We start from the raw sequence: 16,533 nt of genomic DNA, 5'->3' as shown, positions 1-16,533 counted from the left end.
TAGAAAGAAAGAAAAAGTATCAAATTGTGTGAGGGAGGGAGGACACATCATCTTCTCTTCTGTCTTTATCGTCGTCTTCACATGAAAAATCTCAACTTAGAACGTTTAGAGGATTTTATTTACGTTTTCGTTAAAAAGACTTAGAATTTTTTACACATGCTCCTTTTGTTTTCCTCTTTTTCTACTTTTGTAAACCCAAAAGACTTTTGTTTGTTTGTTTGTTGTCTTCTCTCCACTAACTCCTTTCTTTATCTTAGTCTCATCTTTGTAATGTTTTTCTTAAAACAAATAAATAAATGTTACTCTGTTTACGACCAAGGAAACAGCACACTTGTGATTTCATAAGCACATAAAAAAAAACACTCACTTCATCTTTCCTCTTTTCTTTCTATATCATATGGGTTTTTAATATTGGGGTCACGGTGAAAGGAGCAATGACGTCTTTTGCTGAACCGGTTTTATCGACTTCTCTCTGTACATGCCCTTGCCGTCGAAAACCCCTAATTCTTCCCCTTTACACGAAATATTCGAGTCTACGTCTCGTCAGTGATAATACCAAACCATTGTTTCGCTCAGGCCTTGCTCGAGTTTCACTTAAACGGCGTTTACTCACAGCCGTTGCTCGAGCTGAATCAGACCAGTTTGGTGATGATGACAACTCAAAGGTAATAACTTTATGCTCTCTTCTCCTCGAATCTGTAACTTTTACAAGAAGCAAGTCGACATTGACCGAGATAGAGAGAGATTGAAAGACTCAATTTTTAAGCTCAATTGAGAAGTGACTTGATAGTGTTTTAGGTTTTAAGTGAGTGGGACCTCAATGATTCCTTAATTGTTCATTCTTTTTTAGGGAATTGATAGAATCCATCATGACTTGCAAAATGTGGAAGATAAGCAGAAGAAAGCAAGTCAGCTTAAGAAAAGAGTGATCTTTGGTATTGGTATTGGATTACCTGTTGGATGTGTTGTGTTAGCTGGAGGATGGGTTTTCACAGTAGCTTTAGCAGCTTCTGTTTTTATCGGTTCTCGTGAATATTTCGAGCTCGTTAGTAGTAGAGGCATAGCTAAAGGAATGACACCTCCTCCACGATATGTATCTCGAGTTTGCTCAGTTATATGTGCCCTTATGCCATTACTTACTCTGTGAGTTTAGCTAAAAACGCTCTCTACTTCGAAGCTTTATCTTGTTGTTATCCATGTGATATGACTTATCTTATTTAACATGAAAATCTTTTTAGGTACTTTGGTAACATTGATATATTGGTGACATCCGCAGCATTTGTTGTTGCAATAGCATTGTTAGTACAGAGAGGTTCCCCGCGTTTTGCTCAGCTGAGTAGTACAATGTTTGGTCTATTTTACTGTGGTTATCTCCCATGTTTCTGGGTTAAGCTTCGCTGTGGTTTAGCTGCTCCTGCGCTTAACACTGGCAAGCTCTCTCGCCTTCTCTCCTCCTTTATATCTCAAATGTTTAGTTTATTGAGGCAAAGCTCTCTGCTCTCTCCTACTTCCTATGTCCTTTTAACCTGTTTCCATTCAATAGGTATCGGAAGGACATGGCCAATTCTTCTTGGTGGTCAAGCTCATTGGACAGTTGGACTTGTGGCAACATTGATTTCTTTCAGCGGTGTAATTGCGACAGACACTTTTGCTTTTCTCGGTGGCAAGGTAATACCAATAATGATGCCTCTTTTTATAACTCTATAACCACTTTGAAGTTGATTTAAACTATAAAAAGTGCAGGCTTTTGGTAGGACACCTCTTACTAGTATCAGTCCCAAGAAGACATGGGAAGGGACTATTGTAGGACTTGTTGGTTGTATAGCCATTACCATTATACTCTCTAAATCCCTCAGTTGGCCTCAATCTCTGTTCAGGTGCTCAGAGAGGTTTCATTTTGGTCTATAGAAACTCGGTTTCTCGTTATCTCTCTGTTTCTGAATTGGTTCATTTGTTTGTTGGTTTCCTCAGCTCAATAGCTTTTGGGTTTCTCAACTTCTTTGGGTCAGTCTTTGGTGATCTTACTGAATCAATGATCAAGCGTGATGCAGGCGTCAAAGACTCTGGTTCACTCATCCCAGGACATGGTAAAGTCACCCCTCAATTCATACATAAAATCAACGCCTTTCTTTCTTCTCACTCCTGCTACCTCTTTCTATCCCATGCTTGCAGGTGGAATATTAGATAGAGTTGATAGTTACATTTTCACCGGCGCGTTAGCTTATTCATTCATCAAAACATCCTTAAGGCTTTACGGAGTTTGATTCATCTACCGAAAACACCATAGCTTCAGGAAACCTACAAGCATTTCCACGGCATGTTGTAGCTGTGAAACAAATGGTGCAGTGTTCAGTGTTGTTGTTGCCTTCGAGAGATCCAGAGGACTTTGTAGGAGGTGAAAGCAGAGGCTGGGTCTTTATGTCTGATTGCAGCCGGTAGGTTGCTTCTTGATACGATGTAACAACCGGTTTGCGTTTGGTTTATGATTGATAGTTGACCCAAAAGGCCAGTCTTTAGGGGTGCATAATTTGGTATACAAAGTTTATTATATTCATGTTTTAAACATTTAGATAAACCGTAAGCTTATTAGAAACAACACTTTTTGTTCTTGTGAAAAATGTATAGAGTTTGACTTTATTAAAACTACCATAAACATGATTAATAATGCTAAATTGCAATTATTTTGATGGTAATTGACTGATAGGTCTACCTACCATCACCCCATTGACGCTGCTCAATCCAAACTTGCCCAATATATGTTTTTTTTTTTTTGTATGGATATCTATAATTTTGAGACCTATTTCTACAATTTAAAAGATTTTAATTTTTTTTTTTGTTATTGTTGGTTTTTATGTTTTGTTTATTTTTGTCTTCTTTCGTAGAAAATGGATAAAAACTAAAAAGAGGTCATGAGAAAAAGAAACTTAAAAAAAGATGACTAAAAAATGATGTGGGGTTGATAGAGAATGCGTTGTTCCCAAGCAGACTTTTTTATAAATCGAGTTGAGAATAAAAAAGGTAAATTTATTTATTTTTAAAGAAGAACCAAAACAAAATAAAAAAGAAGAAGAAATGATTGGGAAGACGAAGACATTGGTGGAGCGAGCATCAGCCTAAGATTTTGTATCTATCAAAGTTTATTCCTTTCTTATTATGAATTGTCACAAAGAAAACATATTTGTAATAAAATTTCTACTATAAAAGAAAAAGAAAATAAATAGATGTAAACTATATGTAAGCACGTAGGTGTGTGCATGAACCGGTGTTTCTCTTAATTAATGTCTAAAAGTAAAAAATTATGAAGCTTTCTTTGGCAGTCATGGAGACAAAAGTGTCTGTTGTCGGTTTGGCACCATGTTTTAATTCACGTTATTATATTTCTTAGTTTCAAATTCTCAATAGTATGTATCTTATTGATGACGTATATGTCTTTTGGTTTTTGTTTTTTTTAAGTTATAAGTTAAAGCTGATTGCTTTTTTTATATTGTCAAAAAGCTGATAATTTCGAAATTAGGCAACCAAAACAAAAACATTTCATACAAAGTAACATGCAAACCTCGATCCGCTACTAGAGGAGGTGTCACAACCTAAACTTTTTTATATTAATTCATTTTTCTTCGTTTCTATTTACTTTTTCTTTTTTTCTAATTTAAACATGACTTTGGAAAGGTCTTTCAAGATTTCAATTTTTCTGTTCGTAAAATTATTCCTCCGATATATAAGCCGAAAGTAGAATAAAACCAGAACAAAATTTACAATGTGTTTCTCTTATAATATTAACCGCACCCAAAAAACCAAAAACTTTTATCGAGTGTTTTAATAGTTAGGTAAGAAGATGCTAGTGGATTAGATATAGATCTTAGTAAAATAAAGAAGACAATAATTGATATAAACAGACATTAATCTGTTTAGTTTTCAATCCAGCCAATCTATAAAATTACACGTTTTTTTAGCTACTACGGGTTATGGTCACGATTAAACAATAAGTACACCGACGTCATTAAAACTTATGTATATCGATATAAGTTAAACGAAGCGGTTGGTCAGAAATCAAGACCGTCTAATTTAGTTTTATAATCAAAACTGAAGAGATTATAATAACAAAGCACCAATGACTTTAGGACCATGTGATTTCACGAACAAAAGTCGTATTACAATAATGCATTTGTATAGTATTTAAAAAGCTAAAAAAGCTTATGAATACATTTAATCCCTACACATCTAAATAAAACATTGTACGCAGATTAAAGTGCTAACCTTTTTATGACAGAAAAAAATAAACTTTTTCATGGCCATAACTGAGGGAAAGAAGAAAAAAAAAAAAAATTCCGTTAGGGACCCGAGACGATTAAACAAAACATTCAACCTTGGAAGCTCCAAAAACCCAAATGATAAATTTTCAATTAGCTTTCACTTTTTGGTTCTTAATGTCCATGTACCGTGGGGGTATTCACTAATTCTACATTATACAATATAATAACAAGATAAAATTGTTTCTTAATTCAAAGTTGATGTACATGATCCTTTCATATGACCTCAACCTTAACAATGGAATAGGCTCTTTAATATAGTTTTCCACAAATCAAGTTTAGTCCAAAGTAGAATGTTTACATGCATAAACTCGAGTTAAGAAGTCTATGAAGATCCTGAAAACAAATACTAAACCACATGATTTGAATTAAGCATATACACCTCTTTTGCATATTTCTATTTTTGGATTAGAGATTTATATGCATAAACTCGGAAAGAGCAAAAACAAAATCTAACAAAAGGAGACTTTTTGATTATATATCCTTACTTCCTTAAAATGTTAAAACACCACCACAAGTCTGAAACTAAGAACACCAGCATTGAACAAACATAACAACATTTTTAAAAATCTGAGAAAATTAAAAAAAAAAAGAAGTAAAACAGAGAAATTAGCTTGAATGGTTTCATTGTTCTAACATTTCCAAGCAGAGACAGTAACAAGTTCTTTCCTTTGCCAACACATGACAAGTGATGACTGTCTCTTCTCAACGTGAAACCCTCTAACCGGATTCCTCTGCAGCAAACACTCCGCCTGAGCCTCCGCCGTCTGACTCAACCCCGCCGGAGAAAACCCACATTGCGTAAACAAACTTCTCCACGGTGGAGATCTTTCAATCCAACGTTGACGTTTCATCAACAGCTTCTCGATCGAAGGTTGCACCCAAAACCTCTCTACACTCGAATCGTCTTGGTTCTGATTAGCGTCAAGAGACTCAAGCAGAGTTGTGTGATACTGAAGCGCATGGATCACTGCGTTTGGAAACGGCGCGTCGTTACGGTCACATCCTCTGTCAGAGCAAACGACGACGTTTGGCGAGATTTGTTTCAAGAAACGGAGGATCAACGGGAGGTAACCGGAGACGACGGAGTTTATCGGGAGATTCACCGCAATTGCTTCTTTTTCCGATGAACGGAGAGAGAGAGGCCAATAAGCCGGGTTTAAGAGAAGCTCTATGCTTAGCAACTCGATTTCGAACGGAACTTTGAGTTCTCCGGCGAAAGTTTTGAGATTTTCCTCAGTGAATCGAAGCTCGAACTCGTCGGAGACTGTTGAAGGAGGAGGAGCAAAGACTGTTAATTTAAGAGACGATGCTCTGTTTCTTCTTCTTCCACCTCCTCCGGAAGCGAGTTCTTGCATTAGAGACGACCACTGTCCTCCGTAACCAACATCGAAATCGATAATGTGGATCCGATCAAACCCTGAATCGTTGTTACACGACTCTTCAAGAATCGATTGATTCGCTGTGAAGTTAACGAACTGTAGAAACGGCGACGTTTCGGAGAAGGATCTGTAAGCGGCGATACGAAGAATCAGATTCTCCGGCGTGATTAACGTCGGTGAAGAGTCGTTGTGGATGAGTGAGAGGAGAGCTTCGGAGATGTGAGAAGCCGCTCTCTGAAACGGAGACTTGTGGTTACTAGTGTTGAGATGGTGATTGAGCCGCGCCAATATCCCTTGCGCGAGAACGGTGTGGTCGCCGTTGTTGTTGTTGTTGTTTCCGTTGGTTCCGATAAGCTCCGCCGCGTTGAACAGCTGCTCGATGATGACTGATTGGTCATCGCCGGCCATTCCTTGAGACGGAACCGGAACCGGAACCATAGCCACCGCCGCCGAAGAAGACGGGATTTGTTGTTGTTGATGAAACTGAAACGGAAACTGAAACTGGTGCTGACGACGAACCGGGTCATGAACCGGATCCGGATCCGAGAAAGGGAAAACGGGTTGTTGTTGATGATGATGAGATCCGGAATTAAACCGTTTCGCCGGTGGAGACAACGGAGGGTTAGAGAAATTCGTCGTAGGATTGATCAAAGCTTCTGACGGATTCGTAACATCTTGAAACGGGAAGCTGCAGAGAGGATTGGAATTATCATCAGTGACAGGACCGGAAGAAGCAGACCCGAAACCAAAACCCGGGTCGAAAACACCGAAAGCAGAACCCGGGTCCATGATAAGTCTCAGGATACTCTGTTCTTGACCAGGAGAAGAAGCAGAGAGAACACCATCAAGATCATCCAAACCCATCTGATGACTACATTTATTATTGTTATCATCACCGGGAGTAACGGCGGTGGCGGTGACGGTGGTACCACCGCCGCCGTGAGAGGAAGACAGCGTGGTGGTGGTTGAAGAATGAGAGGCGAGAGGACTAGGACTCCTTAAAGCGTCGAGGACAGACGTCGGCTCCGGTAAAAAAGAACCGACAACATAACCAAGAAGATCTTCTTCTTGTTTAGCTTCTCTGACTCCGGTTTTGTCTTCTTGATTGGTGAACCAGATTTTATGAGAATCTGGATAGAAAGATGAAGAAGAAGAAGAAGATAAACCAAACACCCCCTCCCCTTGAAATCTTTCAAAGGATAAGGGCATCGCCTCCTCTCAACACACACAGTAACCCTAATTAAAAAAAACAATCCCAGAAGAAGGAAAATAAAAAAAGAGAACCCTAGAGAGAAAGAGAGAGAGATCTCAGAACAGAAAGACAACAAAAGAAGAGAGAGAGAGATGTTAAATGTACGGAAGAAAGAAACACATGCAAAGCTCAAAACTTGTAATTGGCGCCCCAACTTTTTTTTTTTTTTTCTTTCTTTCTCTAAAATCACTTCTTCTTTATTTCTCTCTGATGCTGTAGCTGTTATATGGATGCGTGCAATATATAAAAAGTGGTCTTCATCAATGCTCTCTCTCTCTCTTTTTATTTTATTTCACATTTACAGTCTCTTTCTCTCTCTATCTAAATCTTTTGGTTTTTGTAAAAATGGAATTTTCATTTTTATTTTTATTTTTATTTTATTTTATTTTGTATGTGTGTTGTGTCTTTTTTTTTGGGTTGCTTCTTCGTCCTCTATGTGTGGCTTGTGTTGTGTCTGTAGATGTACTTATCTACATATGTACCGTGTTCTTGTGCCATCATTGTCGAGTCCTCTCTTCGCAATATGCAGCGCGTGACACTACTCTCCAGTCTCTCCCCTATTGCAATTTGTCTTACTCTCTTCAATTTTGGCCTTAATAAAGCTTTCAAAATCCTTTGTTTTCTAAAAAAAAAAAAAATTAGAATGTTACTTCTATCATTCGTACGATTATTCTAGGGGTTTATGTACTAGAATGTTTACCAGCTAATTTATATCTACTACTTGTAAAATCTTAAAACAACAAATTACTAGTTGGTTATATCATTTATACTAAAATTAATCTTATACGAATTAGTAATGTTTTCTGTAAGATATCTAGTATTACAAAATATCACATGATTTTTTTCCCAACATTTTATTTATTTTTTTTTTTTTTTGCAAACATACAAACGAAAAAATACTACTTTCGGAAGAAAAAGAAAAAAAAACCACCCCTCAATTCAAATGTTTTTCCCTTTTTTTTTTACGTACTTTTTTTTTTGAATTACTTTTTCCAAGATATAAAAGAAAAGAAAAAAAAAAAAAAGGAAGAAGTCATTTGATCTGAAACTGAAACAGTGTTTTTTTAAAAAAAAATTAAAGAAAATCTTACATATGCCGAGGAAACAGAGCAAAAAGACGAAACTGACGCAGATGGTTCATTACTAATTATCAATGTAATTCCCAATTTTACCCTTGGTTTCGAGAAAGAGGACTACGAAAAGAGATAGGGACAATGTCGTAATTGTAGGGGAAACAGCAATGGCAGGTGGATTTGGGGCCTGGTTTTCGAAACTGAAAATCTGACGGACCGGTGCTCTATTTGAGTGTCTCCCTCTTCCTTCTCCTCTGTGTTGGCTTTTTGAAAATTTTATTGAAAACATCGAGACAATAATATCTTTCAACGGCTGAGATGTTTTGTTTTGTCTCTCCCTAAAGATCCTCCCATCGCCTCTCTATAATCTAACTTAACTAGTGTTGGAACTATTTCTCTTCNTTTTTTTTTTTTTTTTTTTTTTTTTCTTTTCTCTCTATTTTAAATTAACTACAAAATCTAAGATGGTGGTGGTGTTATCGATTACTTTAACTCGTGATTTTTTTAAAAACTTAAACTCTTTTTATCCTTTTTTTTTTTCAATGAACTCAAAAGTTGTTACTCATTAAGGGCGGAGAGCATTTTTTTTGTGTTCTTAAATTAAATATATAGTGAAAATGATCTAAGATCAGTTATTAAGATCATAGGTAAAAAAATAGGGGAACTAATTTTGTTGTTCTTAAAATAAATATATTTGTCCATAATGATATAATTATAAATATCTATGTAAGGAAAATTCAAAATGTATGAAGAAGATCAGAGAAGCAAAACAAAACTGAGAAAATACTGATTCGAATTGGGGGGAAAAGATAAAGACAGATTATAGATATTTTTGTTTGACATATCTGTTTTAGCCGGTAATGTTCTGAGACTTGTTGAGAATGACTCCTTCGTACTTCACCTGGAACCATTTCATGGCATCATCTTTGGTCACTCTATGCTGGATTCCAACACGAGCCTTGCATCTTCTGCGACGTGCCACACGGTAACTATGTCTCTCAAGAACAACATAGAAGTCCATACCGTAGATTCCAGTAAATGGATCATACCTAAGATGAAATACAAAAACCCCCGCTTGGATCAATGTTTACACAAAGCTACTCTTTCTATGTTTGTGTTAGAAAGATAAAAGCAAACAACTTACTTGATACCCAAATCAATGTGCTCCTGAATACCAAAACCAAAGCAACCAGTGTCACTAAAGTTCCTTCTCAAGAGTTTGTATTCTTTAACCTTCAGTCCACTCTCAAGAAGCTGCATTGCCTTCTCTCCCCTGATACCAAAAGAACGAACAGTGTATCGAGCTGCAAAAAGTGATAACATATTATTTCAGAACTCTCTTCATCATCATCGACAACAAAGTTATCTACTAGAAGCTGATGATTACATAGATTGTCCAAGCAATCCATTTAAAAAAAACAGAGAAGACAACTGATAGCTACTGATTCTCACTACAAAATCACTATTGTTCCAAGAACTACAAGATTGATTCAACTTAGAAGTAAGACTCACCTTTGGAGAAGACAGGAGTCTGACCACTCAATTGTTCCAACACCTACAAAAAGAAGCCAAAGAACTAATTCGATTCAAATCGAGCAGGAATCGTCAACAACAATGCATGCCTCTCTTGGAGGTGGCTGAGAGAAACTGAAATTAACTTTGGGTTGAATAGCGAGCTTCACATCATCACAATCAATGTTGGATTTGCTAGCATGCTCTGAGTAAACCTGAGCATCTGTCAACACTTCCACCACATACCGGTACCATAGCTCCAGAAACTGGTGTATCACACGAGGCTCGCAGTCCTCCAAACCCATCGACTTAGGCAGAGATTTCACAATCTTAGCATCCCTAGGTACATCCTCTTCACCTTCTCCAGCCATGTTCTCACTAAACAAACTCAAAAGTAAAGCCACAGAGTCAATTACGCACCATTGGAGCTTCTATATCAAATAGATAAGAACTGGAGCTTCACGAATCGGAGAAAAAACGAAGCTGGAGATATGAAAGACACAAGAGGAGATTTTAACCAGTTTATAAGTCTTATAAAGCTACCAGTTTATACTTTCAATTTATCAAAATCATCAGAATCATGGACTTTAACAACTTCAACTCACAGAACACAGCAGCAAAAATCCCAAAGAACTGTCAAAATTTAGATGAATTACTACACAGTAACATGGAGACAACTAGATTCTGTAACAGATCAAAACAAAATCTTCAAACAATTCTGGGAAATTGCAAAATCAAAATCCCTAGTAAACAAAATCAAACTAAATTGAAGTACAAAGTACGAAGATCCGTCACTAAGAACATGGACAAGCTCTTCAAATCAAACAGAGAGATTGTGGGAACCTGTTTGCGGGAAGAGACGACGACGGAAGCTTTCGAGACCGAAACACTCAAGAAGAGAAATGAAATTTTTTTTTTCTTTGCAAAAACTCTCGGCCAATCACGTGAAGCCACGACCAATAAGAACTGAGATTAAATCAGTTCTTATTCAAGATCAAAAAAATTGATCTAAAGCCACTATTCTCTTTTTTATTAATAAATTTGGGCTTAAAACACACATGTGTTCTGCCATTAAAAATGGCCTAACATGTGTTAGTTAAATAACTAACCTATTATATTCGAACCTTACTTTTGTTCATTATATATTACGAAAATTAAAATTTAAAATTGCAAACATATGTGAAGCGAATTTTTTAGTGCGAAAGCAATCAAGCATGTTGAAGTATATCCACTGTTTTGTTTAAAATGTAGTTCTTTTATAATATTATTTTATTTAAAATGATAATTTGATAGAAGTATATTAATTTTTGGTCAATGAAAATGACAGTGCTAAGTTTAAAATTTCCACTCTACTTAATTGTGTTTAAATAACTAAAGTACAATTAAGTATTAAGTAGTTAATCGAATTTCTTTTGTCCATTCTTAATCAACTCTTTACATTAGGTGTACGATATTAAAATACTAGTACTAGTAGTAAACAATTTACTGTGTTGGAAACCAAACTTTATTTTAAAACTACTAATAAAACAGTGTTTTTCTTGCCAACACAAATCAAATTGATCGCACGGTCCCAATATGTTGTTCACAATTTCTAAGAAAATTCGTGGTAATGAAACACCTCGATGACATAACATGGATCACGCTAACATATTGTTTATTCCGTAGTATCTAACAAAATAGCATTACCAATAAATCAAGTGGTCATTACATATACATACAAATAAATAAGTGATTAAAAACATGAAGTGGAGTAAATGAAAATCAAAACAAGGAGATGTGCAGCTGGATTTCCAAGACAAGATTGAAATTTTTGGTTGCTTGTGTATGAATGTAAAGTAGACATGCTTATTATGTTATTATTGTGTATCAGTGTTGCCTTGATGAGTTAACCATAAATTTATGTTTTGAACCAGAAAATATACTAGTATAATTCAGATTATTATAAAAAAAATACATACTTATATTATTTGAGCATTGTCATTATGAGAGACATGGTTTATTTCCCAAGACAAATCACAAACCTCCATGTGAGTTTCCACCACTACTAATTGTAACTCTGTCTTTAAAAACAAAATGTGTATAGAGAAAGCATTAAATTATTTTCTTCGTGCCTTTTTGTTATTTTTAGAATACAAATTACCAACTTGCTTATTCAATCTTAGAGGTGATGACTAGCTAAAGAAGGGACACCACTAACGTGCCACTTGTGTTCATATTAAATATTTAAATTATAATATCTATTTAAATGAAATTTTAACTTCTTATACATTTCTCATACACGCAGGCTTCAGACCTTTAATTAGGAACATTTGCGCAGAATTTACTATTATCGATCACATAGAAAAATATATAGTATATAGGGAAAAAAAAAAATATATATAGTATACAGGAAAGGTGTATCGATAATGGGGCTCTTGTTGTAGAAATTATCGTAATGAAATTATGAAAAACTAAATAAAGATGAACATGGCATACATAGTTGTATCGATGTTTATGTTTGGATTTATATGATTATGGCAGAAAATACAATAATGCTGCTAAATGGTTATATAATATATGGTCTCTTTTTGTTAAGACAACGACCAACACCAAGAACAAAAGATAATCATCGATTAATACATTACAAAAGAACTTAAGTATTATTGCTAAAATCTAGGGATAGTTGAATTATAAAACTATACGATGCACAAATACATACATTCTTCATTAATCATTTGGCAATGATCAAGTGCTCCTATTATATATACCTCTCATTGTTTCATTTTTTTTTATGTCCCTTGACATTTCTATTACTAAATTTTTATTATGTTTTCGGAGTCTTGATAACTCTTTTGTTAGACTTTGGTTAACTAAGTCGATTAGGCCGTAAGACAACGAAATTATGTTTTTCAATTTCTTCATTATCGTATAAATACGATGAATCACCACGAATAAAGCAAATACACAAAACAATTGATATCATTGTGTGATAAAAACATTGAAAATTTTCAAAAAGAAAGAAAAAAAAAATCAAATGTAATCAAGATTTATTGCGCGAGGAAGATGTTGGCTCCATCGGTTGCAGTAGAGTCGAGGATGATCTGATAAGGAGTCATATAGTTAAACTGAAACAAATCATAAATGGAAAAGGATCATCAAATTGGAAATTTATCAGATGCTCGTTGTAGAACATGGACTAGAGATAAATTTAAGCAGTGGAGAGAGACGAGAGGAAGATGGTGGCTCCCTCGTTTGCAGCATAGTCGATGATGATGAGGAGTAATAGAAGTAAATTGAAATAAATTGCAAATAGGAAAAAATCATCAAATTGAAAATTTATCACATGTTTGTTGCAAAATATAGATTATAAATAAATTTAAGCAATGGAGAAAAATGGGAGGAAGATAATGGCTCTCTCGGTTGATGCAGAATCGATGATGATGAGAAGTCACAAAGGTAAACTGAAATAAATTATAAGTAGGAAAAAATCATCAAATTAAAAATTTATCAAACGTTTGTTACAAAATATTAGAAATAAATTTAGGCAATGGAGAGAGACGGGAGAAAGATAACGGCTCTATAGTCGAGGATGACGAGAAATCGCGAAAGTAAATTGAAACAAATTGTATATATGAGATGAATCACCACAAATTGAAGCAAATGCAAAAAAAAAACTATTTCTATGATTGAGTGATAAAAAGATTAATTTTTTTTTTTAAAAAAACAAAAGAATTATTGCCTAACATAATACATATTGGGCATGGGCCGGCCTTATATATTCAGTGTCACCGAACCTCGTAATAATCGTAAAACTACAATAGGCCCACTTATTAATTAAATTGGCCCATTAAAGCTTGGTTATCCTTATTATTCGATTTCGTGCATCTGAGCCGAAAGGTGAAAACAGAAAACTATAACATCGCGTAATTTCGCATTACTCTCTAACAAACAAAAATCAACATCGTAGTCGTAGGTAAGAAAGAAAGAAAGAAAGAAACAAGGGGAGAAAACCAAATCTCCAGACAGACGTGCCCTCCACTAAAAAGGAAAAGTCTGAGAAAGAAACTGTACAATGAAATTTTATAACATTTAACATTGCGTAATAATATTAGAACTAGTCAAAGATAAAATTATAGAAAATGAACTAAAAAAATTCTCGTTTGGTTTTATTGTTTTTTATTTGTTAATACTAAAAATATATTTATTTAAGTACAATAATAATGGAATGATTTTTTTTGGTTTGGAGAACAAGCTAAGATGACGTGTCTAATTACTAAACACGTCACCCGGCAAAGGTGTATATAAATAAAATATACAGGTGTAATCATTCATCGCACTTAACGTTATCCAATCATAGACGAAAAAAATAGGTTTGCTTTTTTGACTTTGTTTGTTTGTATCTTCTTCTTCAAGAGTTCAATCCTTATCTGTAAGTTTTCTTTTGATATCTCTATCTCTCTGTTAGTCTTGTTTCAATTGCTTCAATATTACTAGTATCCAAAGTTTCCGATAAAAAAAGACGCGGCTTTTGGATTTGGGTGCTGAAACAAAATTAGGGTTTTTGTGTCCTCTCAATTTCGTTTATTTTCCTCCGTTTGTATAGATTTTTACAGAAGCAAAGATGAATAAAGGCAGCAGCTTTAAGATGGACAACGATTTCGGTTAGTCTTTTTTTCTTTACTTGATTCGATTTTTTGTCATCTTAGCTTTGGTTTCAGTATATAAAACCAGCGTTCATATATGTGTAATATCTGAGATTCTTAAGAGATTTTTTCTTTTTCTTTTGGGTACAGAAAAGAGGAAGGCTGAAGCTGGAAGGATCAGGGAGAAGTACCCTGACCGGATTCCGGTTAGTTCTTTGATTTTTATCAGATTTTGTTCTGTTCTTGTGACGTTTTCTTGTGGTGATGGATCTTTGTTTGCGTGTGTTTGTTTCAATGTTGTATTGGAATCATGACCAGCTAAGAATTATTACAGAACATTAGCTAGTTTGTTTGAGAATCCAATACTGTTGAAGTCTTTGTTTTCTTTGTTTTTTCGGTTGTTTTGATCAGTTTTGTTCTGTTCTTGTAAGGTTTACTTGTGTTTGCGTATGTATATATGGTGAATACAATTGCACAAACAAGAACATGAATCTTTTGTGGTGCTATTCATAGTTTAGCTTGTATTAATGTTCCTTTTCGATTGGAATTCATAATTTGCCAAGAAATTGTTACATAACATTAGCTTGTTTGTTTAATGATTCCAATACTGTTTGTTTTTTTTCTTCAAGTTTCTGATCACTTTTTTTTACTGGTTGCAGGTGATTGTGGAAAAGGCTGAGAAAAGTGAAGTCCCGAACATAGACAAGAAAAAGTAAGGACCTTTTGATCTCATCTTAACTTTGTTATGTTTCAATGTTGAACACTTATATGGAGTTTTGAATAAACTTTTGGATTTTTTGATAAATGTAGGTACCTTGTGCCATCAGACCTAACAGTTGGTCAGTTTGTGTATGTGATTCGGAAGAGAATCAAACTAAGCGCTGAGAAAGCTATCTTCATATTCGTAGACAATGTTCTTCCTCCTACCGGAGAGCTAATGTCAAGCGTCTACGAGGATAAGAAGGACGAAGATGGCTTCCTTTACATCACTTACAGTGGCGAGAACACTTTTGGTGCTTCTCCAATCTAATAATAATCCCTTGACCTGAGAAACTGCCACTTTTTATTTGCTTCCCATCTTTCAAATTTGTATGTATAGTTTGCTCAATCTCTTATCATTCCTCAAAATAATTTGTGATTTACCATTTTCTTTTACTTCTTAAAAATGTACATAGACTAATCTTTAAAATATTCTCTTCTTTGGTATTATCTATCATCTTGCAATTCTTCTTTGTGGCTTCTTAAAAGAGTTCATTAGACTGGATACTAGACCAGATCAATCCAACCCAAATGTTGGGCAAGTGTAATGATGAGACTTTTTGGATTTTGTTTTTGGGGTTATATTGTCCAGTTGGATATGGAAATTAATCGATTGATGCTGATCTTTTAGTCCATATAGAAAAATCTAAAGGAATGGGGACTAATGCAATGGAAAGATAATGTATTATCAACAACGTAACGTATAATCTACACCGAAACTGATACATACATACCTCCCAGAGAGACACTCTGGCTCAACAAAGTTTGTGGAGCCTTTACATTCGCAAACAAACAAGAGAAAACATCTTGTCTTTTCCCTATTAATTAATGTTAGAAAAATATACAATTCCTAAAATTAGTCTAATCAATCTCATGGCCTCAAGTTGCAAAAGCCAACTAGCTGGATAGTTTTGTTTCTTACTCAAATTTTCTTCAGTCACTCACATGCTTTACTATTTATCTTTCTGTATATGTAATAACTTGTTCTATATAAACCAATGTTCTCTATCTCTCCTTCCTTCACATTTCATCCCAAAACATTAACTAAAAGTTGTTTCTATGGCTTCTAAGGCTCTTGCAGTTACAGCTCTTCTTCTCACACTTAATCTTCTTTTCTTCACTTTTGTAACCTCCACAAAATGTCCACCAACTACTCCTAAAACCCCAAAGTCTCCAAAGAAGGACCCGCCGGTTAAACCCACTTGCCCTACCGACACATTTAAGCTCGGTGTTTGCGCAGACTTATTGGGTTTAGTTAACGTTCTTGTTGGTTCTCCACCTAAGACTCCTTGTTGTTCACTTCTTCAAGGTCTTGCTAATCTCGAAGCTGCGGTTTGTCTCTGCACCGCTCTTAAAGCCAATGTCTTGGGGATTAATCTCAATGTTCCAATTAATCTAAGCTTGCTCTTGAACTATTGTGGCAAGAAACTTCCTTACGGTTTCCAATGTGATTGAAGATTTGAGATTTAAAAAGACAAATCTCTTTGGTTTGCTATGTTTGTTTCTACTGTTATCTATTGTTGTTGTTAGAGAAATGCAAATTAATTAATCTTCCAACCTTTTTTTTCTCTCATATTGAGTTTGATGTAATCTTTGAGCTTGTTAATGAAATCTTTTAATATA

The 16,533-nt window shown here is 35.0% G+C and overlaps 5 protein-coding genes across 6 annotated transcripts; 3 read left to right on the top strand and 2 right to left on the bottom strand.

The window, feature by feature from the left end:
* Positions 7–2,667, top strand: LOC104784818 (phosphatidate cytidylyltransferase 4, chloroplastic-like). Its single transcript, XM_010509906.2, has 7 exons — positions 7–665; positions 851–1,143; positions 1,239–1,429; positions 1,544–1,668; positions 1,744–1,877; positions 1,972–2,087; positions 2,173–2,667. Exons 1-7 carry the CDS (start codon positions 435–437, stop codon positions 2,262–2,264), a joined length of 1,182 nt encoding a protein of 393 aa, XP_010508208.1. The 5' UTR covers positions 7–434; the 3' UTR covers positions 2,265–2,667.
* On the bottom strand, positions 4,764–7,192 carry LOC104784817 (scarecrow-like protein 27). The gene has a single exon (XM_010509905.2). It carries the CDS (start codon positions 6,899–6,901, stop codon positions 4,943–4,945), a length of 1,959 nt encoding a protein of 652 aa, XP_010508207.1. The 5' UTR covers positions 6,902–7,192; the 3' UTR covers positions 4,764–4,942.
* LOC104788757 (60S ribosomal protein L11-1-like) lies at positions 8,868–9,900 on the bottom strand. The gene is made up of 4 exons (XM_010514540.1): positions 9,640–9,900; positions 9,530–9,572; positions 9,162–9,321; positions 8,868–9,066 (listed from the first exon to the last, which is right to left on the bottom strand). Exons 1-4 carry the CDS (start codon positions 9,898–9,900, stop codon positions 8,868–8,870), a joined length of 663 nt encoding a protein of 220 aa, XP_010512842.1.
* Positions 13,839–15,377, top strand: LOC104784816 (autophagy-related protein 8e). 2 transcript variants are annotated; one of them, XM_010509904.2, is made up of 5 exons: positions 13,839–13,937; positions 14,112–14,169; positions 14,302–14,357; positions 14,811–14,863; positions 14,962–15,377. In XM_010509904.2, exons 2-5 carry the CDS (start codon positions 14,130–14,132, stop codon positions 15,179–15,181), a joined length of 369 nt encoding a protein of 122 aa, XP_010508206.1. In that variant the 5' UTR covers positions 13,839–13,937; positions 14,112–14,129; the 3' UTR covers positions 15,182–15,377. The 2 variants fall into 2 exon arrangements, with proteins under 2 accessions (XP_010508206.1, XP_010508205.1); XM_010509903.2 differs by lacking the exon at positions 13,839–13,937 and having other exon boundaries at positions 13,944–14,169.
* On the top strand, positions 15,900–16,533 carry LOC104784815 (14 kDa proline-rich protein DC2.15-like). Its single transcript, XM_010509901.1, has one exon. The coding sequence runs from the start codon at positions 15,970–15,972 to the stop codon at positions 16,363–16,365; it is 396 nt and encodes a 131-aa protein (XP_010508203.1). The 5' UTR covers positions 15,900–15,969; the 3' UTR covers positions 16,366–16,533.

This window comes from Camelina sativa, chromosome 5, assembly GCF_000633955.1.
Source record: "Camelina sativa cultivar DH55 chromosome 5, Cs, whole genome shotgun sequence".
Taxonomy (NCBI): Eukaryota; Viridiplantae; Streptophyta; class Magnoliopsida; order Brassicales; family Brassicaceae; genus Camelina; species Camelina sativa.
The sequence above is the reverse complement of the archived record's forward strand: the minus strand, read 5'-3'. Positions and strand labels throughout refer to the sequence as shown.